The 26,621-nt window shown below is 54.2% G+C and overlaps 1 protein-coding gene across 1 annotated transcript in view; it reads left to right on the forward strand.

The window, feature by feature from the left end:
- IGF1R (insulin like growth factor 1 receptor) overlaps positions 1 to 18,448 on the forward strand; it is a 208,551-nt gene extending 190,103 nt beyond the window's left edge. Inside the window, exons 14-21 of the mRNA XM_058666588.1 lie at positions 3,142 to 3,244; positions 3,758 to 3,822; positions 6,801 to 7,030; positions 7,256 to 7,366; positions 10,957 to 11,116; positions 13,291 to 13,420; positions 15,647 to 15,781; positions 17,811 to 18,448. Of these exons, the coding sequence (XP_058522571.1) occupies positions 3,142 to 3,244; positions 3,758 to 3,822; positions 6,801 to 7,030; positions 7,256 to 7,366; positions 10,957 to 11,116; positions 13,291 to 13,420; positions 15,647 to 15,781; positions 17,811 to 18,273 (1,397 nt within the window). The 3' untranslated portion in view covers positions 18,274 to 18,448. The remainder of the gene's footprint in view (positions 1 to 3,141; positions 3,245 to 3,757; positions 3,823 to 6,800; positions 7,031 to 7,255; positions 7,367 to 10,956; positions 11,117 to 13,290; positions 13,421 to 15,646; positions 15,782 to 17,810) is intronic.
- Positions 18,449 to 26,621: the final 8,173 nt, after the last annotated feature.

Below are 26,621 nucleotides of genomic sequence, written 5' to 3' on the forward strand. Positions count from 1 at the left end.
AAATTTAGTCTTATTTGGTGAAATTATTTCCATGTCAAGTTTCTGTTGTTTCTTTTCATTAGAAACCCACCTTTTTTTTTAGATCATTTCATCCCTGTGTATTTTGCTCAGGTTTGGCCTGCCCCCATTCCTTACTGCTCTCCCCACTACCATCAAGCCAGCCTGGCTTAGTACTAGTCCTTCAGGGCCTGCTAGACAGGGCTTGCCTGGTGTCTGCACTCCCGGTGCTCTGGCCTGCAGTCACAACCGAACAAGTCACGGCAGGCCCACATCAGGGGAATCTCCCACCCTTGGATACAAAGTCAGGGTGGCAGAGAGGTTCCTGCGCCTAGCAAACACAGCCGGCCTCTCCATGTCCACCCACGGACCAGCCACCGGCAAAGAAAGGTCTAGATGCCCCCAGAAGGAGGGGAGTCCTGTCCCCTGGACAGCACGGATGAAGCTGAAGAATGGGATGTGAAACTGGACCATGTGGTACCCTATGATAGATACCAGAAACAGAGATAGCATGTGATTTCATTCATTGATGTCAGCAGAGAAGCCCATGCACACCAGGGGCTGAGGACCACGTGAGTCCAATTAGATAGCAGGAACTGGTTAAGGAAAGTGTGTCCTTAACAATTACTATGAATAGATTTCAAGTGTTTTGATTACAAAAAAAAAATGATTCTTCTAGGAGGTAATATGTATGGTAGTTAGGTTAGTTGCATCATTCCAAAAACACATATACATACTTCAGAATACTATGTGGCATGACATGACATAAATGCATTTGGGGTCTATTGCAAATGAAAATAAATGTGATACCAATTAAGTGGTCTGCTTGTTGGCACCAGGTACCAAAAAGTACACATTGTGTCTTAACAGCTGAAACAGTGGCAGTGGAAGGGCGGGGCGGGGCAGGACTACAGGCCATCTTGAGGTGGTGCTTTTTGTTGCCAGCACTGTGCCTGGGGCCAGTCGGGTTTGCAGGGTAGGCAGGTGCTCAGGACCCTCCCGGCCCCGTCCGTCCACCAGGCTGAGTGACCTTGGCTGATCTGGAGAGATGCTATGTCCCTGCCTGATGGGCCGCTCCACTTTTCACCCCAGGATGCCAGTGGCACGTGCGAGTGCCCTCAGCAGATGTTGATGTGGGCCACATGGGCATGGGAGCTGTGGGGAGGTTCTTCCTTAGACAAGTTTCTCGAGCGGCTGTTGGCTGCAGGGGCTGTTGGCTGTTGTTTAATCTGCAGGGGAGACGGGGCCTTGAGCAGCAGCTCTGGCAGCTGCTCTCCGTTTAAGGAACACGTCGTGTGCCTGCATCCAATCAAATTGCCCTTCAGACTACACTTCTGTGGATTAAATTATCTTTAGTTGTCTGGTCTCTTATAAGCCAGTCTCACAGCAGTGTAGGGGCGTGTAACCCTTTTGTCCTTCTCCAGTTGTGTTCCAGTTTCTCAGTGTTCTGTTGAAGTGTGCAACTTGCAAAGAACACAGTGCATCCTGACCAATGGTCTAAGTGATGGAGGCATGAGTGGCCCTCAGGGAACAAGGCAACACCTGCCGCTCCTCTTCCTTTAACTCTGATAACTCATATTTTCAGCGGTTAAAAAAGTGCAGGAGCCAGTGTGAATTTTGACAAGGATTTGATAAGAATTTGGCATTCATTTATTTGGATTTAAGAAGCAAAGAGAATGCCCTCGTCTGTTGGGCATCGCCAAATGCCCACAACCACTGAGGGCCAGGAGTTGGAGCTCGGAGCTGGGAACTCAGTCTCCCACGCAGGGACTCAACCACCTGAGCCATCGCATGCTGCTTCCCAGGGAGCATGTCAACCTGACGCCACAGCCAGAATGGAGCTGGAGAGCCAGCCCCGGTGGTCTCACCACCGTCTTAACCATCAGGCCAGATACCCACCTCTACAGATATCATTCCCTTAGAAATTAGCTCCAATAGTCTGTAAAGAGAATGGTACAGTTTTTAGTGATGTGATGGGTGACTCATGACTAATGTCATTTGCTCCCCAGTCGGTTCCCGGTCCATTTCCACAAAGACATCTCTGCTTGGATATGCTGTGGCTACTTCAGGCTCCTTGTGTGCAAAACCAAGATCACAGTTGCTGCGTTCAGAACACTTCTTCCCTCCAGGGTTCCTTGAGTCAGTTCATGGCTCCTTCACCTGCTTACCACCCAAGCCAGGGCCTTCCCAGGCAGGCTGCACTATCTCTCCCTGTATCCCTTTCCAGCCCAGTCCGCATCGCCTGGGATCTGCTCATGAACAGCAGACCCAGCCCCTCAGCTGCTCTCACGGTTGACCACTCAGAGGCTCCCAATTGCTCGCACCACAGGATAGGATGAACTGTGAGTGCCAGGAGCTTGGGTTCTGATCCTGAGCTGACACAGTGGACCTGTGTGGTCCTGAGAAAGCTCAGCCTCTCGCCCCATTTCCCAATGCCATCACTGCACACCACAACCTGGATGCCTGGTAAGGAAAAGGGCAGCCGGCTCATGGCCCCTGGAGGCTGGGACGTTTAGATTCTGGCGGCTCCATCTGGTGAGGGCGTCCTCCTGGGGACTCTTGCAGGGGATCCTGGGAGAGATCATGAGTATGCTGCTCCACTGCCTTTCCCTGGCCAACCCGTTAATCCGTGTGTGCACTAACCCATTTGTGAAGGCAGAGCCCTACTCAGCTCTCAGAAACCCCACCTGGTCCCACCTCCGATTCCCTCACTGCTGAGGATTAAACTTCAACATGAGTCATGGCTGAGTCTACCCTGCTTACAGGAACTGGAGATTACAGAGATCTCAGCTGTCTTGTCTCTGTGTGTGTATGTGTGTGTGTGCACACTCCTGTTAATTCCATATGCCATAAACCTGATGAAGTGCCAGACTACCAGCAAAGGTTATTCTCCTTCGTTTGAAACATGACATCAGAATATTCTGTGCTTTTTTTAAAAAAAAAAAAAGTGGAATATATCCGCACTTAAGCTTTTTTTAAAATCCAGATGATTGAGTGTATGGAGTTATTTCTGATACTTTTGCCTTTGGCAAGGGCGTGTCTCCATGTGACAGGGGAGTCGAGGAGCTTTCCGGGGAGCAGGGTGTCTGCGTTTTGGACAGTACTCTGAAAGTGAGCCTGTGACGCGCTCTGTTTCATCCACAGCTGCCGACGAAGGCTACTCGCACCTGACAGTCGTGCTGCCCGTGGCCATCGTGTTTGTCGTGGGAGGGCTGGTGATAATGCTGTACATCCTGCACAGGAAGCGGTGAGTGGCCCCTCCTGGCCAGGGCACTGGGGCATGGGATCTGACGAGAGCAGACTGCCTACCTGGAGCTCAACTTTCTGCCGAGCCAAAGTGGGGTCAGAAAAACTACTTTTTCCAGCCACATGGCCACAGGAAAATGTGTCATTTGTTAATGATGTAACTAACTGCCTGTAGCGCTGGCCCCTCATTGCAGCTCCATGCCCCAAGCACCCTGCCAGCCTGGCCCTTGCCCCCAGCCACGTCCCCAAACTGCTGTTGCATGAAAAGCTGTGATCTGGAGCAGCCCAACGACAGGTGCACAGTGGATGCTGGTCCCCAGGTCTAGCTGGGGGCTGCAGACTGTGGGTGTGGGTGGGTGCCCTTGGCAGGAGGGCCTTGTCCTACCCTCCCTCACTGGACCTGGTGGGACACAGCAGCTCGTGGGACAGGCAGAGCAGAGAGGATTGAATATACAGAATGTGTGTGGAGGTGACGATTTCCTTAAACTAAGTTTCACCTTTTTGCCATCACTAGTACCAGAATGGGGAACGGCGTGCTCTATGCCTCTGTGAACCCGGAGTACTTCAGCGCGGCTGATGGTAAGGCCCCCTAGTCGGCGTCAGTAGGTGTGTCAGCATCTCTGGTACTGTGTGGGGACCCCTCAACTTCACCTCCCCCTGGCCCCTCTCCTGCCCTCATGGTAGAGAAGAAACGGGCTTCAGAGAGGAGTGTGGCCAGCACAGGGATCAGTTTACTGGATTTCTTGACATCCTGCCACACAATGCAGAGGAGTTCTTCACTGCTCACACCAACAGGCCTGCTGACCCACCTCAGCACCCTCCTGGGCCACCTGCAGCTGCTCGGCTGCTTGGACCAGGCCTGCCAGCACCCTTGGCTGAGTGTTGTTTAGTTTATACCCTGGATGAATGAGCAGGAAGGTTTTGAATGGGCTGTATAGGCTGCTCCCTCATGTTCTACTGTCTCCTCCTGACCACCGTGCTTAAACCCAAACTTTCCAAGTCTGCTGAGTAAGGGGCTCGGGTGGGGAGCAGTACAGCAGTGCCCCTAACCAATGCCATGCCGGGGCTTTCTAACAGACACCTCCCCTTTGCTCCTTCACCCTTTTTTGGTGGTCTCTTTTATGCCCCTCTTCTGGTTAGGAAATGAGTTCCAAGAAGAAACTTGGCCAAGGACATCCAGCTAAGTGAGATGCTTGGGAACACAGTACCCTCCTCTTCCTGCTGCTCCTGGCCAACCCTGTGACATAGTCCCCATGGAGAAGGGCTGTGATGTTCCACAGGCAGCCAGGGAAGCTGGCTCGAGGAGGACCAGGCTCTGGGTCACCTGATGAGTATGTGTGTGACGTGAAAGTGGATAGGAAGATGATGTGAAATAAAGCATTATCCTGATCAAATCAGAACCCACAGCAAATACTTGCATAGTTTAAAAGCAAACTGTATAAATATGAATGGTTTTACTATAGTTTCTTTAGTCATTTCTAAAGCAGTAATGTTTATAATAAAGCCAGTTTCAAGTGGCCTTCTCTGAAAGGGAATCAGTTGAAGAATAATAAGGATATGGTTTCTATGCACATTTCATGGTTATCTATGTCAGTATGTACATAGAGAACATTCTGGAAGATGCAGGCCAGCTTGCAGAGTAGTTACGGAGAGGATCTCTCCGTTTAACAAATAAAAACAGCAACAAGATACATATGGATTGTTGTGCAATAACAGCAAGTGAGAGATTGAGCGAGCATGGCAAGGAACTGCCCCGGACAATGGGCTGAAGGGGCTGCTGGGAGGCCACAGCGTTCCCTCGCCAAGGCTGCAGCGAGACCATGCCACAGGCATTGGCGTCTATAGCTGTGGCTGTACAGTGTCCAGGAGGATGGACGAGAGCATTGATGCATTCAAATCTGACTCTCGGGGTGACGTGAATTTGAATTTTGTGTCCTCCCGAATGCTGTTGCAATATGTCATGATTCTGTAACAAAACAAGCACACTCTGAGAGTTGACGATACTGTCACCTCATTGAATGCATCTGGGCTCTGTACGGACACGGTAAGGCCGCTTGTCCTCAACACTGCCAGTTCGGAGTGCGTGGAGCCTTCTTTGCCCACAGTACACACATCTGGCCTGCACGCGGCTCACCCCCGGAGCACAGGGCACCTTCCGAGGAGTGAAGCAGATGGGTTGTAGCTTCATGCTCTGTGACACACAGCAAAATAATTCCAAGAGAAGGCTGAGGGATACTTTGGCTCAGCCAGAGTAGTCCTACCCGTGTGCCATTCAGTGGCAAACTGGACTGTCCTTGTAGCCATATGTTTTAAAAGCAAATCAAACAGATGAAATAAATTTAAAATGTATGTATTCTTATTTGAAGGCAGAGTTAGAGAGAGAGAAGGAGAGACAGAGACCCTCCATCTGCTGGTTCACTCCCCCAAATGGTGCACAAGCCAGAGCTGGGCCAGTCAGGAGCCAGGAGCCAAGAGCTGCCTCTGGGTCTCCTGTGTAGGTGTCAGGGCCCAAACGCTTGAACCGTCCTCCACTGCTCTCCCAAGCATTAGCAGGGCACTGGACTCGAACCAGTGCCCATAAGGGATGGCAGCGCTACAGATGAAGGCTTACCAGTGGAGGCCACAGTACCAGCCCCCAAATGAATGTTGTTGCTGTGTTTTATTTATTAAACCCTGTTCATCCAAAATAGAGCTTTGACATGAGCTCAGTATAGAAATCACTAATATAATAATTGTGCTTTGGGGGTGTTTTTTGACACTGCATCTTTGGATTTTTGATGTGTCTTTTATAACTCAGATTGGCTCAGCCGTACTCAGATGCTCAGTGACTAAATGTAGAGTCCATCACCAGGTCCGATAGTTCAGACCCAAAGTCTGTGCTGAGGACCCGGAACCCTAGTTTGGATTCATCCAGGAAGTGGGTCCTCCTGTGCACCACAATTATCTGTTCAATCCTGGGACCTCTTTCCTGATCCAGAGTAGTCTCTTTCTGCTCCCCACAGTCCTCCCTTTTCCGGATTTGCATTCTAATCTATCGATGGACAAGACTAAACAAGTTCAGAACCTGGGACTCCTGCTGTGACCATCTCACTGTTTCTCCACCCCTTATCATTTGCTTCACCCCCCACCAAAACCTGGTGGTTTCCGTAAGCGGAGAAACATCCGTAGAGGAAATGGCACAGATAGCTTCTCGTGAGATTCACAAAACACCTGCATCAGCCTAACATTTCAGGGAAGGCAGCTTTATTCTGGCTCACAGCTGGAGAGGTTCCACAGCCTCCTGGAGCTCAGGCGGCCACATTGGGTCCTGGGTGAGAACCCATTGGCCTAGCAACCTGGCTACCTGCTGCCTGGCCCACTACCCAGATGCCACAATAGCTGTCATCCTAATACTTTGGGATTTAAATGTCTTTGAGAGTTTAGGAAGCTAAATTCTGCCCTCCCCCTAGTGCTCATCTTGTATTCCTGGCAGTTCCAGTTTCCTCTTTCCCCCTCAAAGCTGCCTTCTGCCTGAGAGCTGAACCCCACACCTGGCTCCCCTTTGGCTTCTCCCGCAGTGTATATCCCCGATGAGTGGGAGGTCGCACGTGATAAGATCACCATGAACCGAGAGCTGGGGCAGGGCTCCTTCGGGATGGTCTACGAAGGTGTCGCCAAAGGCGTGGTCAAGGATGAGCCCGAAACCAGGGTGGCCATCAAGACCGTGAACGAGGCCGCCAGCATGCGGGAAAGGATTGAATTTCTTAATGAGGCTTCCGTTATGAAGGAGTTCAATTGTCACCATGTGGTAAGTTACAGTCCCCGAGAAGCCACCATCCAGCCCAGGATAGCACTTCCCCTTCCGTCTTCCAGACCTTCCTTCCAGTGTTCTGCTGTTAACTGCAGACCCCTGTGTGCAGGATGTTTCTGGATGGGGTAGATGCCGATTGGTGGAGGCCTAATCTCGGCTGGGTGTGTTCAGGCTCTAGGCCTCCGCCGTCACCTCTCTCATCACCTCTTTGATTCCTCCTAGGTGCGGTTGCTGGGTGTGGTGTCTCAGGGCCAGCCAACCCTGGTCATCATGGAGCTGATGACACGAGGGGACCTCAAAAGCTATCTCAGGTCTCTGCGACCGGAAATAGAGGTCAGTCCGGAGTGTGCCCAGCATTGCGTGTCACCTGGTGTGTTTTCTCGGCCTCAGCCCCACCCTGTCCCTACAGGAAACTGTTGGGTCTTTACACCCATGTGTCAGCCGTTCGTGTTGCCTGCTGCATTCCCCACAGCAGGGGCCTTTAAGAGAGTCATTTCCCAACTCGGGGTGGACCTGATCAACTGGGAGGCCACTGTCTTTGTGCAGATCACCTGCTGCACAGGCACTGCTGTGCCCTGTGACCGTGGTCCCTCAGTGGCCACTCCTCTCCCCACCCCCAGAGACCCAGCTCCTCACATCCTCTGACTCATGGATTTAGGAGTGTGTCCCGTCCCCAGCCCTGGTATCCGTCCACCTTTGCCTCCAAGGCCCAGTGTGTCAGAGGTCTGTCAGGCAACTGGCTTCCTGCACACACTCTCTTCTTTTGCACTACCAACAGTCTATGCCTTGAGAGCCTTGAGAGTCTTGACAAACTCCATTGATCCGGCTCTGTGTCCCCTGTCCATGCTTCATTCTTGGGCAGTCAGTGTCCCACTTATGCTTTTTGAGCAATAAGCTGCCTGGGGCCGTGGATCTCTCCCCAGTGGAGTGAACATTCCTGTTGGGGTTGTGAGCCGGCTAATGAGCCCCGTGCAGTTTCTCGTGAGTCACTGTGGTGTCACCCTCTTCGTAGCATGACCCCACCAGCCAGCCTGTGAGCGTGTGGAGGCATGACTTGTCAGTCGCTCATTCTAAGAACAAACTGGTAGACAGATGCAGAGACATACTTCCAGCAAGACTTGCCTTGACATGTGGCTGCCTCGGTGGGCCTGGCGGTCCCTACTCTGGCCCTGGCCCTGGCTTTGCTCCTTGTAGGGTAAGCGGTGTGCCTGCTTACAGTGCCTGGAAGCAGTGACTTCCTGTTCTGTCTACCCCCGTTTGGGTTTCTGTGGCCGTTCTGTTGATTCTGTGGTTGTTTTCTTTTAATCTGCAACCTAATCGTCTCAAGAGGCTGCTCCTTAATTTTAGTTCTAACCACCTGTTCACAGATGACTTCATGTGTTTACAGCATATGGTGTCTGGGGTTACGTGTGAGCTACGAGGCCAAGTCTTGACCGGGGCTCTGGGCAGGCGGCTTCTAATGCCGTGCCGCCCAGTGTGTGTCCCTAGTGCCCCAGGTTTTGTGCCTTTTGCTGGCTCCCTTTAACACACAAGACTTCTTAACGGAGGCACAAGCCCGATCAGATTTGTAACTAGAGGAGCGGCAGACTGTTTCTTCCCAGTGTCCCTGGAAGAGTCCCTGGGAAGCATGAAGTCCTTGTCCCTTCCTCACCAGCGTTGGGCACAGAAAGAGCCTCAGGCCCCATGGTCTTGATCTCCTCGGATGACCCAGGCAGGTGTCTGAGCCTCAGACAAGGTGATTACTAACACCCCTGTTAGGGCTGAAGTTCACCTTTCCGTTTGAGAAGTGGAAAACCCTGCATCCCAGTCCTGTGGTTTCATCCTGCTCTCCCTGGCCCTGTTGAGTTCTGCCTGTTTACCTGGACAGGTGTATGTGCATGCGGGTGCTTGTCTTCAGTAACTGACCCACCTGAGTGCTTTCTGCTGTCACCGTTGAGTGAACGAGGAGTCATCACAGGCGGTGTCACTCTGGGAACCGACAGGACGTCAGCCCTCTGTCTTAATGTCTAAAATGCAGCTCCTTTGACTGGGTCTGGTTTTCATCTTCATTGGGAGCCACACTTCCTAGGAAACGCCTGGATGTTGTACTACATACTAAGTATTACAGACATAAACTTTACATCTCACTGCACTGTTCCCCATTACGAGGCACAGTTGAAGTGAGAAAAGGACAGATTCAGTCCTATGGAGAAAGAGCATGCAAAAGAAGTGATTTTGATTTGCTCTGAGATAAATGAGTGACAAGATTTCGAGTCCCCAGAGGCAATCATAGTGGCCTCCCTGGGCAAGGACCAGCATGTGTGGGCCTTGACCCTATCCCAGGCACCATTGGGCTCTCGCTGTGTCTGGTCTCAGGTCATCTTCCGATAAATGATGACTCAAGGATCTTTCGTGGAAGATCCTGGACAGGAGCCCAGAGACTGTGACCCCTGGCAAGGCTCGCCTGTCCTGTGGCTTGTGGGCCGTGAGCTGCCAGGGAACAGGAAGGACCTGACCAAGCAAGATGGCCTGTGTGCAAAGCCCGGGACACACAGCAACTCATTAGCATTTAGACTGTGGAGTCATGATGATTAAGCACTACACTAATTTTTGTTTGTTTTTAGGATGCAGGAACTTAATCTTGTGTGTAGGCTTTTCTTTTTCTAAGATTGATTGATTGATTTGAAAGGTAGAGTTACCGGGAGATGTATCTCCTATCTGCTCCCAGATGGTTCACTCCACAAATGGCCCCAACAGCCAGAGGTGGACTAGGCCAAAGCCAGAAGCTTCATCTGGGTCTCCCACATGGGCACAGGGGCACCACTTGAACCACCTTCTGCTGCTTTACCCAAGACATTAGCATGAAGTTGGATCAGAAGTGGAGTAGCCAGGATACAACCTGGCACCCATGTGGGATACCAGTGTCACAATACCTGCCGTACCACAGCATTTGCTCTGGGCTTGTGTGTTGGTTTTTTTTTTTTTTTTTTTTTTTACACTTATTTATTGTTTTTATTTGAAAGTCAGATTTAGAGAGAGTAGAAGAGAGCGAGAAAAAGATCCTCCATCTGCTGGTTCGCTCCCCAAATGGCCACAGTGGCCAGGGCTGAGCCAATCCGAAGCCAGGAGCTGGGTCTCCCTTCAGGTCTCCCATGTGAGTACAGGGTCCCAAGGCTTTGAGCCATCCTCGACTGCTTTCCCAGGTCACAAGCAGGGAGCTGGATGGGAAGCGGGGCTGCCGGGATTAGAACCAGTGCCCATATGGGATCCCAGCACATGCAAGGAACTCTTTCATGACTTGTCACTGGGGAGGTTCCCTTCTGTTCCTAAGCAGGTTTATAGCCCTCCTGTGCAGACAGGATCTACCTGTGCACGGTGCTGGTCCCCTGCATACCAGCCTCACCTGCACCTACAGTTGTAACAACCCAGGAATCACTGCATTCTGTGGCACAAACCCAGCCTTGGTGTGTTTTGGTACTGTAGAAGAAAGCAAAGGGGACAGGAGAAGGCACGAGGTACCTCCGTGCTTCCTTGGCACTAGAAGTGCACAGCACCCTTTGGGCTCACGCCTGCTGGTTTCCGCACAGCTGCTACTTGATGTCCTCCCACCTGCCCTCTGGTCCTTAAATAAAAGAGATGCAGAAGCCTTAGTATGAGTAACTGTTGTTCTACCCAGCGTGGAAAATCCTGGTCCCACTGAGTCATGCTTCATGGCTTGTGTATGATGTGGCCAGGGAGTGAGCATGGGCTTTTCTGGCAAGTTGATGCTGTGCTCTTTTAAGGATGTGTGTCCCCCCCTCCCCAACCCTGCAAGCCCTGCTCTCTTAGCAGGCTGCCCCGTGGAGCTGAGATGGAAACAACACGGAGTCACAAACCAGAAAGGACTAGAGGTGGGAAAGCAATCCCTGAATTCTCACGTGAGGCGTTTCTTAAATCTCCTACAGAACAATCCAGCCTTTGCCCCCCCGAGCCTGAGCAAGATGATCCAGATGGCGGGCGAGATCGCAGACGGCATGGCGTACCTCAACGCCAATAAGTTCGTCCACAGAGATCTGGCTGCCCGGAACTGCATGGTGGCCGAGGACTTCACCGTCAAGATCGGAGGTGCGTCCTGCCCTCGGCTCTCCAGAGCTGAGCTCACGGCTTCCCCCACATGACTTGCATGTAGACAGGTCTTTGGGAGCAGTGTGTGTGAGCACCCCCAGTTGCCAGCCAGGTCTGGTCAGGCTGCCTGTGGTCCTGGAAGCCTGTGGACACCACACTGCAGGCAGTGAGCAGGGAGGAGCCCAGGCCGTGGCCCATGTTGTCACCTCTTCTAGCCTTTCAGGCAGTTTTGGTAGAACAGATCTGAGTGTAGGGACAGAAGCCATCAAGGCAATATCAAAGCTACCAAGGTGGGAACTCCCTGTTTTCCTGGCCCATTCTCTTTCCATCCCCCCTCCCCCCAACTCTGAGCATTTGCCCAATGGCCTGTAAGGTGAAGGGCACTGATGAAGTGAAAGCACCAGGCAGGTGCACTGATTGGGACAGGCACGGCAGTCCCTCAGTTCTCTGTGTCTCACCCCCACAGCTGGTCAGCCTCCAAGCCCTTGACCGCTCTGTTCCAGCACTTGCTTTCCCAACTGCAGCTGGCCAGCCTACTGGTCAGACTCTTGGTTGCCACCCACTGTTCACAAACGTGTACACGACCATTCCACCTTACTTCCTCCCCAGGAAGGGGGTGAATTAGGCCCTTTAAGTTGCCTAGTAAAGGCACAGGTGATAGCACAGTTGCCTAGGGAGCCACCTGTCCTTATCAGGACTGTTGGTGACAATCCAAGGAGACCACTAGAGGTCACCCACTATCTGGCTCTTGACCTGTCCATCTGGAAGCACTCTGTCCAACTCCACTTGACATATTTTTTTTCCTTTAGAGAACAGTGAGTGTCCCCTCTGGAGGGGTTTCCAGAGCTGGGGTGAATATATTCTCCATCTGCAGGGGCTGGGGCCGCTGCCACCATCACAGAGCAGCACTGTGCTCCCATCCCGGACACTCAGGCAGGGCTCCTGTGTGCCCCAGCCTGGGCCCTAAGGCAGCCGTATGCTGGATGCCCTTCGAATCCTGGCTTTGCTGGGTGCCCCAGAGGGAAGCAGGGGGAGTGCCAGGGCTGTCCTGCCCCAGGGTTCCTAGGGAAAAGCCACCCCCATGAGTGGGGGGGGCTCTCTCAGAGGCCCCCACCTGTTTTACTTACCCTCCTGATCCCCCAGTTCTCACTTTTAGCTGGGAACTCAAAGACTGGAGAGCTCAGGCAGGCCTGGGCTTTGGTTCCAGTCCTACCACTGACAGATGAGAGACCTGGGGTTTCAATTCTTCAATTCTTTCTCCACCTCTGAGAGTGGATGACAATGTAACAGACCCCAGAGGGGCCTCAGAAGGACCCCTGCAGGGAGGGGCCCAGCAAGTGCCCAGGAGGGGCAGCCCCCAGCACACCTGTCGCTGGTGTATGGTTGGAGTTCACGCCAGCTGCTTGCTGCCCCCATCTCGCAGTGCCTGCCCTGTAAATCCAGGCCGGCCATCATTGCGCTTGCTGTTCATGGTACACTGTGTTTACAGCAGTGCTTTCTTTGTAACTGGGTGTAGGAAAAGGCAGTTATCCCCTCCACCTTGTGTGTCAGTAAAGCAGATTCCCTCACTTGCACCTGTCACACTGGCGTAGCTCAGAGGTAAGACCGGGGGCTTCATTTCTGCATTCCTCAAGGGTTCACAGCGGTGATTGCTGCGTGCCCAGGGTCATGGATTACAGGCAGTCCCGCAGCACCATCCGAGGCAACAATGTCTGGCTGCTTTGGCTCATAGCCTTGCCTGTGAGGCACACAGTAGAGATGGCGTGCATTTTTCTGGAAAGGAGAGAGCAACACTTTGCTCTGAGAAGGAAAATGCAGTGTACTTGTAAGCCAGGGTTGACTGCATGGATGATGGAAGTCTGACAGAGGGCTGATCACTCAGGACCACAAAGCCAGTAGGTGGAGTCCGTGACATTCTGAAGGCTTCCAGAGGGAGTGGGGACCTGTGAGGAAAGCGTCAGTGAACAGCATCTTCCGGGGATTGTGAACTGCTACTGGGGTATTCTCCCATTTATCAGGCGCTAAAACGGCTCCTTTTGTCTCCCGTGGGGCCGGGCTACCGTGCAGAGCAGTCCCCGTTCTCTTGTTTATCTGGTCAAGTCTGGAGAACACGCCTGAGTGAGATCCAGGGGCCGGCGGGGCAGCGCCTCCATGCCTTCTCTCTCCCCTGGCAGACTTTGGCATGACACGAGACATCTACGAGACGGACTACTACCGCAAAGGAGGGAAGGGCCTGCTGCCCGTGCGCTGGATGTCCCCCGAGTCCCTCAAAGATGGAGTCTTCACTACCCACTCTGATGTCTGGTATGTGACCCTCCTGGGGCTCCCACCCCAGCCCCGGTGACTGTGGCAGCATGTCCTCTGGCCATGCCAGGGCCCTTTCATCCCCACCGTGTCTCCCCCTCCCTGCCCACTGTCAACTCCTCCTCCTCAGCAGATATATCCTTGAGTGTGTGTGTCTCACTCAGTGTAACCTTCAGATTGTAGATGGTGTCTCATTTAGACCTGGAGCTTGGGGGCCTGGATTGTGTTTTCCTGTGGGTCCCCTCTGTTGCAGTGGGTCCCCATTGTGATTAACCCAGGGATACTTATGGGAAACAGTGCGCGCCTCCCTTGGTAGTCGGTGTCTTGTGGTGGAAACTGGTCTGCCCAGGGCTGCTGAGGCTTCGGGTAGTGTTGCTTGTGGCTCTATGACTTCATTGTAAAGAGGTGGGTAGATTCTGAAACCCAGCTGGGGTTGTTGGTAAGCCAGGCCTGGGTGCATCCTCCTCCCAGAATATCAAGGGGTGTCCTGGCTGTCCTCGTAGGAGATCGCATGGCTGTGCCGGTATGGAGTTGGTGCTTGTTTACACCAGCTGTCTGGATGACCACACACGGGAACTATTTCCGGAGTGGACACTCATGACCCTTGCACAGTTCAGGGGCCTGGGATCTCATTTTGAAGACAGGTGCAGATTGGAGATGGTGGCTGAATATGACCCAGCAGAGTGAGCTTGCTTTTGCAGCTCCAAGTAGGAGCTGTTTTCACAGTGGGCTTGTCCCATCACAGCAAAATGATCAGTGCCATCTTTGTGCCTCAGAAAGCCTTGTGGTCGTCCTACAGCATCGTAGACAGTGGGTAAACAAGTGGGGGCAGGACCCCAAGGAGACCACATGGCGGCAGGTGGACTGCTTGGGGGTGGCACAGGCCGTGTCTTCAGGCAAGCCGGGATGGGGACAGGGTGGGAGGCAGAGTGTAAGACACGTAAGAGCAGGGAACTTGGAGAGCAGCAGCTGGGGACTGCAAGGGCCAGGTGCTGCGGGTGAGCCAGAGGCACAGCCTGGGTGAGCATGCAGGGTGAGGGAAGGGAGCCCACTCCGCAGGGTATTGGCCAGACCAGCTTGAGGGCAGCAAACACAGCCTGTGGCTCCAGGACCCTGTGTGTTGCAGACATGATGCTCAGCATGGAGAGGTGAGGGTGGTACTGATGTGACAGGTTGTCTGGAGAGGCGGCCTCCGAGAGCCAGTCCCTGGCCTTGGCCTTCGGCTTTTCTGGGTACCTTGTGCAACAGGAAGGTAATTTCTTCATCCATGGCATTAGGGAGGACCTAGGCTTGGTCAGTTCTCCTGACACTTGCAGTTAGCATCATTTACAAACCCTCTGTTCACGGGCAGTGGAAGGAACAGGAGCCGAGACAAAGCCCAGAGCCCCCAGGCTCCAGGCATGGGATGTGCTCCCCAGAGCTTGGGTGGGTGTGAACTCGCTCAGTGGTTTCTCCGGAAGAGTGAGCAAGAGGAGGCAGAGTAGGGCCCTGGAAGTCCAGGGGAGCCTGGGTATCCATCCTAGGAAAGCACTTGGATTTGCAGCTTTCTTTTCTTGCCCACATTGGATCTGGAATTCATGTGCTCCAGCAGCATCCATTTCAATTGGCTTTGCAGGGGCCTAGTTTCCCACTGCCCTGCCTACCATTGGCCTGTCCCTCCTCCCACGGGGCTGGCTTTCCTGTAGGGGAGGGGAATCCTCCTGGGCTGCAGGACCCCCGTAGAGCTCGGAAACACTCCAGGGGTCTATTTGTGCCCCCCACCCCGGATATTCATCCTTTTGGAAATCTCCTTAGGAGATGGTTCTCACCGGAAATCACCTGGTAGAAACTTCCAAAGCATCTGGTAATAAGAATCACCCGAGCTTCTTCAGAGGCCTCCCTGTCCTAGGCCCCATGCGGAGCTGGGGCTGGGCCTCTGCATCTGAGTGCTCCTGGACTGGAACAAGTGTGGGGGACGGCCGTCCTCCAGGGTCTCTGTGGCTGACCCCAGTGTCTGGTCAGAGCAGATGCTCCCCAGACGTGCCCAGAAGCCCTCAGCGCTGTCCCCAGGGCTGCAGCTGCTCCAGGGGCTGCATGTGGCCACAGGGAAGACCCCCTGCCCCATGCTCAGACCAGAGCCTGGATTGTCACCAGACAGTGCAGCCACCACAGAGGGGCCCCAGTCTAATGGCGGGGTACAGGAGATGCCAGCAGGACATGCTCCTGATGTCACTTGTCTCCCCACAGGTCCTTTGGAGTCGTGCTCTGGGAGATCGCTACGCTGGCCGAGCAGCCGTACCAGGGTTTCTCCAACGAGCAGGTCCTGCGTTTCGTCATGGAGGGCGGCCTACTGGACAAGCCGGACAACTGCCCCGACATGCTGTATGTGTCCCCGGGACTCCCCAGTCTCGCTGGATTTCTTCAGTTAATCCCACTGTCGTAAGGGCCTCAGGGGGTGGGCTGATTCTAGGGACCCTGCTCTGGTCCCAGTGGCACTGAGGTGTGCCAAGGCTAGAACCTTCCTGCATGTCCCTTAACTCCACCCCATCTTCCATGAATCTAGAGTTCTGATACACAGCTGCCAGATGTGTCTTGGAAATACTCAACCGAATCTGTGCTTCTGCCAACCCTCTTAGTGCAAGGGCATGGAAAAGGCAACACGGCACTCAGTGCCCATGCGTCAGTCAGGAGCCCTGGGCGTGTGTACAGGAGGTGCAGCATGCCCAGGGCTCCTGGAGCGCTTACAAAGATCATTCCGGTATCTGCCACCACACTGGGACCCCCACCACAGGCCTCTGGGGCTTACCGCAATCATGAACTCCCTAAGGAGCATGCTCTCTGGAGCATTCCGTGAGCAGGGCTGCCTGAGCTCCTGTAGGCAGAGCCCAGCACATGCGGCCTTGGGCGCTTGTGAATTTGCTCAGTCCCCCTCTCTCTTTTAAAAAGGCTCCTGTGGTTTTTCTTGAAAGACGTGATGGCACATTTGTGATGGCTTGTGAGCCTTGCCTCTCGGCACTCCTTGGGGAGTCCCGTGGGTGGAGACCACGCTGCACTTGTGGGGGTCCGCGAGTCCCCATTGTCTTTCCGGATGTGGGGTGGGCCTGGTGGGCATGACATGCAGGACAGGGACGGCAGCTAGACAGAAGGCGGCGTTTCTCCCCCCACCTCTGTGGCTGCTTCTGGAGGTCTCCATGGCTGGCCTCGCTTGGGAAGTTGGAGCTGCTTGGTCTCGTGCTTGTGAGGCTGACTCCCCAAACCCTTGCATGGCAGGAGGGCCTCAGGCTGTGGATCTCTGCAGCCATTTTCCTTGTGATGCCCAGTGCCAGAAATCCAAACACGGGCGTGCTGGCCCCTAGAGGTGCCATCCGGGGTAGCGGCTTTGTCCCTGGGTTCATGGCTTCTTTGGGCTGCAGTCAGTCATGGTCAGGATTTCACCACCTGCAGTCCACGTGTTCTTGCCACTGGGGGCCAGCTGTGGGACGGGTATTGTTTGATTGCTTCCTTGAGGGACTGTCAAGGCAGGGCAGCTCCTGTGGCACAGCCCGGGGAAACGCCCCCGTTTGTGTTGTGTGTGTTGGCACCTGACTGTATCCATGCTATCAGGACCCTCTGCTGAACTGCACCCTGGGGCTGAACATCTGCAGGAGGGTTTGAAGGCAAGGGGGCAAATTCCCTGGGGCCATTGGTGTTGGAAGAGTGAACTGTCCCATGAGCACAGGAGCCTTCCCCCACCGGCAGACCCTCCGTTTGCACACAGGCTCACTGCCCTGGTCCTGTCTGCACTCTGGATGCCATCAAGGCCATGTCCGAGCCTGGACACAGGGCTGCTCTGTTTCTTCTCTCACCTGCATGGTTCAGCTGATGATCTAAGGGATACTCTGAGGGCTTCACAGAGGTGGTGACCAGGGCCCAGCACAAACCTCACACCCTTTTCTGCCTGTGCTTGCCGAGGTGCCAACTGACTGTTTTTCTGGGGTCAGGCTCAAACAGTGGTCAGCATCCCTGGGACTGTGGGCAAAGCCAGCAAGTGCTAGATGGAGACAGGCAGCTGGATGGGTGTCTGCTGCTTCTGTCTGGCTGTGCTGCCCTGCCCTGCTTCAGGTTCTCTGCCAGGGGTGCCCCTGCCCCCAGGAGGTGTGGAACTCAGAGGAAGACCAGGGTTGGGGAAGCTCCTGAGCCTTGTCGGTGAGGACCTGGGGGTTTCCTGCTGCAGGCGGGACCGCAGGTTCTCATTTCTTAACTCAGGTACCAAAAATGACACCCATGATGAGGGTGGTCTTAGTGGGCCCAGGTTTGTGTCTTTCGGGAAATCAGAGCATGGGCCTTGCCTGGCAGTATGTGTCCTGAGATGGGAGGTGGTGGGAGAGGTCTCACGCTGGGTCCCCGCCCCCTCTCTGTGTCTCCACCACAGGTTTGAGCTGATGCGCATGTGCTGGCAGTACAACCCCAAGATGCGGCCTTCGTTCCTGGATATCCTTGGAAGCGTCAAGGACGAGCTCGAGCCCGGCTTCCGTGAGGTCTCCTTCTACTACAGCGACGACAACAAGGCGCCCGAGGCTGAGGCCGAGGCTGAGGCCCTGGCCCTGGCCCAGGCCCAAGCCCAGGCCCAGGCCGAGGACGAGGATGACGAGCTGGAGCTGGAGCCCGAAGACATGGAGAGCGTGCCCCTGGACCCCTCTGCTGCCGCCGCCGCCGCCGTGGCCGCCCTCGGCATACCGCTGCCCGACCGACACAAGCCCGAGAACGGGCCGGGGCTGGGGGCCATGGTCCTCTGCGCCAGCTGCGAGGAGCAGCGGCGACGGCCCTACTCGCACATGAATGGGGGCCGTACGGATGAGCGGGCCCTGCCGCTGCCCCAGTCCTCCACCTGCTGATGGGGCCAGGTCCCCGCCCCCGCGCGGCACGCAGGTGCATGCCTGCCGCGGCGGGGCGGGGCGGAGAGCGCCGGCAGCCGGCACGCAGGCATCCTGTACCTCAGTGGGTCTTCAGGACTGTGCTGCTGCGCTCCGGAGACGCCTTCTCCACACTAAACAAACGTTTGGGATGTTCCTTTTTTCTATATGCAAGCAGCTTTTTATTTCCCCACCCAAACCCTTAACTGACACGGGCCTTTAAGAAATTTAGTGACGACAACACATCATAGCAACAGATCACTTGAGAACCAAGCCCCTCGCTTCCCTCTGTCGCCTCTCTCTTTCTCCTCCTCTCTCTCTTCTCATGCGCTCTCGCTCTTTCTCTGCTTCATCGTGGGAAAGCCTGGCTGGGAAGCCCTTGTTGCGGGATTGAGGATGTGGCGGTCCCAGGGGTCCCCAGAGGCCCAGGTAGTAGCCTGGGCGCACCTGCTGGACACTGTAGGTCAGCATCCAAATACGCTGAGACAGTCATTAACTGCATCTGTAACCTTCACAGGGGCATCGGAAAGTTCTAAAAGGGCCATCGTCCATTCATGGTGGTTCACCATTTCTATGCTGCCAAATTTTGCCAAAACCCTCCCGGGCCTCCTCCTCACCCCTCTCTGGAGGCACGGGACCAGAGCCCACGGCCAGGGTCGTGCCCCTGCCCATGTGCCTCCCTTGTCTCCAGCCTTCCACACAGGTTTGCTTTTGGGGACCAGGTTGTTCATCTGAGGGAAGTGGACAAAGTGGGGCCCTCCCCCTCACACACCCACACAGACGGGGAGCGGCTGTTCCAGCTCCTTGCCCCTTCACTTAGGTGTCCACCTGCCTTTGCTGGAAAGAAGTGATCTGAGAGGCTGGAGGACAGGTGGGCTGCACGTCCCCTGCTGAGCCCACAGGGCACCTGCAGGGTCGCCAGCCGGGCCACACGGCCCAGCAGGACCCCCAGGGGCTGGCCTCTGGCCTTCTCAGCTCTGTCCACCTGAGCTCTTACTGGGACTTTCTCGTGAGTCTTACAGTTCTATGTTAGACCATGAAACATTTGCATACGCATCACCTTTAGTGTCACTTTTATAACTTTTTTACGGTTCAGATATTCATCTATACGTCTGTACAGAAAAAAGAAGCTGCTATTTTTTTTTGGTTCTTTATCTTTGTGGATTTACTCTATGAACTCTTCAGGTCTGCCCCCTTCCCTCTCCGCTCACTCCAGGAAACTCCTTACGCTTTGTACAGGAGTGTGGGACTCTGCTTCTTTCCCCAGTAACGGTTCTTAGAATGCCATCTGCTAGGAGCTGTTGTGGACGCCCTTGCTTAAAGCAAGAGCCCTCCCTGGCCCGCAGGCTCCCATGTGCTCCAGGCTCATGAGGGAGTGGCAGGAGGACCGGACAGCTGTGGGCCTCACCCACCTGCCTCCTGCCGGCCTCCCCTGGCGCAATGTTGGAGCCTATTCCGGTGCAGGATGTGACGCAAACTCAGGTCAGAACATCCGGCCGAGTGTCCCGCACAGCTTGGGGCCCTGGCTGCCCGCTCTCCCTCTCCTCGCTTCGCTTTGTGGCACACACATGCTTATTTTTTTCTTCTTGAATTCTTGGGTACAACAGCAGTTTCCACTGCACACTAGGCATTTGGGTTGCTATTTCCTTGAGCGGCTACCTAATCCTTCCGTGCCGTATGTAACAGCAGCAGATTCCAAAGGCACAGAAGGGCAGGGGCCAGCGAGTCCCTCCACCGCCCCCAACAGGCCCACTGCGATGCCTGCCCCCGCCTCTGGGCTGCGCCAGAGGCAGCGGCCTTGGGTGTGGGCAGCCCACGGCCAGCTCTGCCGTCCACAGTGCGAGGGCAAGGCAGCATGAAGCCTTTGCTGGCTTCCAGGGGACCAGACACCTGGCGCTGGCCAGGAAGGCGGAGCCTGGGGTGGGCGAGGTTGCCACCCAAATGATTCCAGCACACAAGAGTTGCTTCTGGGATGGCGCTGTTGACATTCAGAGTGAGAACAAAGCGAAAAGAGGCCACTGGCTGGTTGAGAAAGGAAGTCAAATCTTTTGTGCTGGCCAGCAGTTTCCGTCTCTTTCCTTGCCAGCCGCCGATCTGCGGTGTTTTCCTGAGAAAGAGGTGCGTTGGGGAGGTGGAGGTACGGGCGCTTGCTCAGGATACGTTCTGTGGTGCCAGTTTCCATGGCCGAGAGAGGCCCCTGGAGGCAAAGGAGAGGGGCACGCGTGTGCACACATGCGTGCGGGACAGGACAGTTCCTGGTGTTTATGTTTCTTTGCAAGCGTTTATCTACCTCACTCTTATTTTTTTATATGTGTATATAGAGAGAAATACATCTCATGTTCTCAGCGCCTACCAGCCGGCCCTCGCTGCCGGCCACCTCACCCCGCCGTGGGCGGCCCACCCAACCACGCCCCGGTCACAGCAGCGCTAGCCTGGCTCTCCTCCGCTTGCCTCTTCCACCGCAGCTCCTCTCCTGTTGCTGCTGCTGCTTCTAATTTTTTTTCTTTTTGTTTCTTTTCCTGACTTGGTCTCCTCAGAGGTTGCAAGGTGTCAGGATTTACCTCCTCGCAGCGTGGCAGCCAGTGAGGCTGGGAGTCTGGCTGTGGGGCATCCCTCCCGCAGCCCTGGCCCTGGCTGGTGGCCTTGGGAATACGCTGCATTGTATAGAGTGCATGGCCCCACTCTCTGAGCAGAGGCGCCACAGCTGTCTCCCGTTGGGTGGGCGTCCCCGCAGCCGGGCTCCGGCTGCTGCTCTGGTGGGCCTCTCTGTGCCGGGCTGCATCACCGGAGGCTGGGCACTGGGGGAAGAGGGCAGGTGTGGTAGGGAAAGTGGGGCTGTGGGAACAGAGCCCCCTCCCACTCTCCAGGGTGCTCCCTCCACTCTGCTGCGCCTTTCCCCAGAGGCCCAAAGAGACCCACCAGCAGTCCTGGAGGCTGGAAGGCCAGGGGTCCACACCCAGCACCCCGCCTCATCCTGCTGCTCTCCGCTGGGCTGTGCGCCCCGCTTCCAGCAGCTGCTGCCACAGGCACTGGTGATCTTTGCTGGGGACTGCGGCGGGGGCTTCTCCCCGAGGGTGGGCAGCTGTTCTGCTGGTGCTGCACTGCCATGAGGCTCAGGAGCCTGGCAGTCCTGGGTGGGAGCACCCCCTCCTTCCCCAGTCCCCAGGGTAGGGGTGTTGGGAGCCTCATGGCTGGTGCCCATAGCATCCTTGGATTGGAGGTGTCCTGCGGCCATTTCACTAGCGGGCCCTTTGGGATGGCGGCCTCTCCTCCCTCTCGCCCAGACCCACCCGTGTCCACAACTGGATTTTTGCAGCCACCAGCTGGCACCAAGGGTTTTGTGTAAACTGTCAGCGTTGTCGCTGTCCTGTTTTTGTTGCGTGTAGCTGGTTTTCCTTTAAGTAGATAGGAAGCACTCAGTGTAGCGGCCCTCATGGCGAACGCTTCACAGACACTTCAGTGAAAGAATTTTGCGTGCACAGTGGCACGGTCAGCCGCCCTGGACTGACCCGCCCACTCCACCATAGCGCGTCATCATGTATCCGCAGGTACAGCTTCAGCCTGTGCTGGCTCACCTGCTGCTCCACACCCTAGCAGGCTGAGCTGTGTGACCTCCTCCCAGAGGAGTGCCTCCTGCTGGGAGCACTGTGAACCACTGAGGCACCTGTCATGGACTTGACCTTGAGCTTTAGGATGTTCTCACACGTGGCCCTCCCCTGGGGCGGCAGTGGTGGGGGGGCTGCTGTATGCTGGAGATACTGACTTTGGACAGGCGTGCTGGGGTATAACCCCCCCGCACCCCCAGCAGAAATTGAGTTCCTCCTTGGAAGACAGAAGAGCTTGCGAGTGGCCAAAGCTGGCCTCTCCCCCAGCCTGTCTCCTGAGACTCGGACAATGTTCCGATGGTGAGGAAAGTGGCTTTGTGAAACAGGAAAGTGGTTACTGGGGACCCACCAAGTGGATGAATACTTGGTGCACCGTGCCCTGTTTTACTTGGGGTATTGGATGAACAAGCCACGCCTGGCGCTGGATTCTAGGCTAATTTGATGCCTCTCTGGGTGGTGAGGTCACCCAGAGCTCACTGCTCCCTTGGGTCCTCTGAGGGGGCCCAGTGTGGGAGGCAACTCCCTTGCCAGGCCTGCTCCCCCCACCCGCAGCTGACAGGAGGCTCCGGGGGATGCTCAGAACCACCAGGAATTGGGTGTGGGTCCTTGGCAGATGCTCCATCTGTGTGTCATTCCCTGGGCTAAGCAGCCTTGGGAGGCGTGGCCCCAAGACCCACTCCTGAAGCCCCAGTGATCAAAAGTCAGACTTTTTACTCTGCCCGGAAGCAGAAGGTGGCACAAAGGAGAGCTTGGAGAGAGGATGTGGTGTTGCCGAACCTCTGCTGCCAGAGATGCTGAAGTTACAAACCTTGAACGGGCCAAAGGGTCCCTAGTCGGACACAGAAATGGCCGCTCCCTGATGCCGGAGGACCGGGCAGCGGGAGCCACCGTGAGGCCATCAACAAGTGAAGGACCAGGGCTTGGAGGAAGTCATGTGACGTCTCGGACATGAAGGTGTCTGCCCACTTCGAGGCTCCACAGCCCTCTGTGGCTGTTTGGTTTCCACAACAAAGCTCTGTTCTGGAAACTTAGCACGCAATTGCGTGAGGTTCAAGTCATTCAAGAAGTCAAGTTCATCACACATGTCGGTGGGGGTGTCAGTTCTGGGGCGTGCCATTAGGTTAGGGTTTTGTTGTATTTCGAGCACTCGCGTGTTAATGTCCAGTGTGTGTGTCCATCTTCCTGGTAAACGCCGTCTCCATTAGTCACTCATTAGCGTCTTCAGTAGGGCTCTCAAGTCCAGTAGATTACGGGTAGTCAGTTGACGAAGATCTGGTTTACAAGAACTAATTAAATGTTTTCATTGCATTTTTGTAAGAACATAGAATAATTTTATAAAAAAAAAAGTTCGTAGTTTATAATTGCCGAGAATAATTTAAAGACACTTTTTTTTCTCCGTGTGTGCAAAGATGTGTTCGTGATCCATTTTTTAGGACACCTGTTGGCTAGCTAGCTTTATGATATGCCAAAAAGAGGATCTGTCCCCGACCCGAGCCACAGTCCCACCTCCTTCCCCTCATGCTCTGTGCCCTATTGGAGAACGAAGAAATGGTGATTTTAAAAAACCGCCGTGTGTTTTCAGGATCTCCGTCATCTTTTCCTGGCCACTCCCTTTTGGATTGTAGCTGCTTCCTCTGCGGGGAACCTCACGGGCCATGGGCCAGCAGCGGTGTCGCCACCCAGCCACAGCACTGCGCAGCCTGTGGGCAGGTTGCTGGGCCATGGCTGCGACTTTCACAGCCATCTCAGCGCACACACGTACACACACACACACACACAAATACACACACACACACACACGGGTCGCGGGAAGGACGGTTGCTCCTGGCACACGCACCTCAGACCACTGTGAACACCCCGTTGTGGCGAGGAAGAGCTCTGTGTGCTAAGGTGGAACACCGAAGGTACGCCAGTGCCGTCAGCTGGGCTTGAAACTCCAACACACTACAGAAACGTCGAACTCCATTGCCTCTGGCGCCAGTGCATGGCTGCCTGAGTCTCCTTCGTTGGTGGAGACGCTTGAATTTTTTTTCTTATTTTTTATTATCATATATATTTTTTTGCACTACCCAGAAGATAGGTCCAGAAAGCATTTTTGTTTTTTGTTTTGTTTATTTTCACTTTTGTGTGTGGCTGTTTGGCATTGCATGGACACGTGCCCGGTGGATCAGGTGCCTGGTCACCTGTCTGCTGTGTAAGCCAGTACGCTGGAGGGAGAGGTTCGCCAGAGCTTGTCTACCTCTGGGCTAAAAAAACAAGTAATCAAACTAGAAGGCACGATGGAATGGATCATCACAAATAATGCATTCTCTGAGTTTTCTTGTTACAAAAGTTTTTTAGAAAAAGTTTAAAAAAAAATAAAAAAAGGTAATAACCTGGCCAATTTATAACATGAATTTCTGTGTATGTTATTCCTTTAAAAAAAAAAAAAACTCTCTTTATATGAAACAAGTAGAGGAAAAAACTTTCAAAAATGTTTTTGTATGTTCTGTTATTATAAGAATTTACTCCTGTTACCACAATATACTCTGAATTCTTTACATTACAGAAAAAAAAAACAATAAAAAAATTTTGTCTATTTTGAATGGCTAAAGCTAAGGCAACTTTAGTTTCTCTTACTCTGCTTTTTTCTAGTAGTTAAAAAATATTCCATGGTTTAAGTTAAATAAAGGAATTCTGTATGCATCTTCTGTGTTGGTTTTGTCCCACCATTTTCTGGAAGCGTCCCCTGCACCTGTGCCAAGATGGACAAGCTGTCATGTCACCTCCTTACATCAGCTGGAAGGGCAACACAGAAACACTGATGCTTGTCGGCCTTCCCATGTCTTCAGCTGACAAGCCGGGCCAACACAACCTTGGTCTGGGTTGCCCATGTAGAGGACATCGGCTCTTCACATTTGCAGGGAGAGGGAGTCCCTCCCAGCTAACACCCACCCCGCAGGGCACTGAGCCAAGCACCCCAGGGTGACACATGCTGCAGGCCGTACACTGTGCCACCTCCTCTCCTGTGGGGTTCAAGGACCCTGCCACCCAAACAGCATTCCCTAGGGAGTGGGCAGGGCAGGGAGAGAAATACAAATGGCTGGAGGATGCCCAGAAGCCACATCTGCATGAATTTTACCCCTGGAAAATTACACTCCTAAGACAAATCAGGCTCTGGACCATTGGGGCCCTTGGAGGTAGAAGGCCGGGTGTGAGACATGTCCCAGGCAAGCGTTCACCTAGCGTGGGGCTGTGCACTCGGGTGGGGGGAGGTTCCAGCCTCCTCTTCCGGCAAGCAGACCCATGTGGGAGCCCTGGATGGCGCACTGCTCCAGGCTTCCTGTGGACATTTAAGAGGGGAGTAAACCAGCGGAGGGGAGCTTTCTGCCTCTCAGAAGCCTTTTAAGACCCCCAGAGCTGGATGTGGCTCCAGGGGTTTTACTCTTTGTTGTCACTGAGTGCCTGGCAGGGAGGAGACCTTCCTAGGGTACAAGATAAACGGAAGCACCATTTCTGAGACCACCAAGTGCAACATGGCCCTGGCTAGGCCTCTTCTGCTGGAGACCTCTCCCCTGGGTGTTAGGTCCCTGGGGCTTCATCTCTTTATGCCAGAGTCCCCACCGAGACGTGCGTGGCTTCTGTCGTGTTCTGATGTTGCCAGAGGCCGCCTGTCCAGTGTCTCCTTGGGTGTTTGCACTCATCCTGCAAAGGAAGGGCTCCTTATGTCTGTGATAAAGAGCAAAATGGTCACACACCTGAAGCTGTGATTTTTAAACACTCCCAGAGGTGTCATCTGTCTGCCCCCAGCTCTGGGACGTGGAGGGCAGGTACCAGCCTCCAGGCACTGGAGTGTGACCAGGCCCCAGAAAGGGGAGTCAGGGAGAGTTGATCCAGAGAGGAAGGGGGTGTGTGAGGAGGTGGCTGCATGCCTGTGCTGTGGATGCTGAGTTGGAATCGGGAGGCTGGGGAGCTCTGGGCAGCTGCCGCCTGTCCCAAGGCACGCTCACAACCACATGTTACCCTGTCACTGTGACTGTGATTTAATGTCAAAGGATCCAAGGAAATCTTGCACAGTCCCTTCCAAGTGCCCACGTGTGCAGAGGCCTAGCGAGGAAGCCAGCGGGGCCCGCCTGCCTCCTTGGCCGTGAGTTGCAAAGGCTTCCCCTGTGGGGGTTGAGTCACAGCAGCTGCGGGGTGTCCAATGCGATGATGCTGTAAGTGGCCGTTGTGAGCACTACGACGTCAGAAGACGTTTCCCAGAGTTCACTGCCTTCACTTTCTCATAAAAATTATGTCTCCAGGAGATCTTGCAGAGGATTTTGCACATATACACACCAGAACACACTGGATGAACAGAGCTTTGCTATGAGCAGCTTGGCCCAATACCCAGCACAATGTCAAAGATGAAACAAAGAGGAAGCAAGAAGGAGAGTCTGGTTTCTATTAGAGATCAGGCCCAGCATGGCATAGTGACTCAAGCCACCTGCAATGTCACGGACTCCAGTTTGAGTCCCACTTCCGATCTAGCTCCTTGCTAATGCACTTGAGAAAGAAGTGGAAGATGGCCCAAGTACTTGGGCCCCTGTACCCCATGGGAAACCCCCCAGAAAGCAACAAAAAGCTGCTGGCTTTGGCCAATGTAGCCATTTAGGGAGTAAACTAATTGATGGAAGATCTGTCTCTCCTACTGTCTGTAGCAAAATGCCTAAACCTTTTTTAACAAAAGATTTATTTTTTATTGAA

Source organism: Ochotona princeps, chromosome 6 (genome assembly GCF_030435755.1).
Source record: "Ochotona princeps isolate mOchPri1 chromosome 6, mOchPri1.hap1, whole genome shotgun sequence".
NCBI lineage: Eukaryota > Metazoa > Chordata > Mammalia > Lagomorpha > Ochotonidae > Ochotona > Ochotona princeps.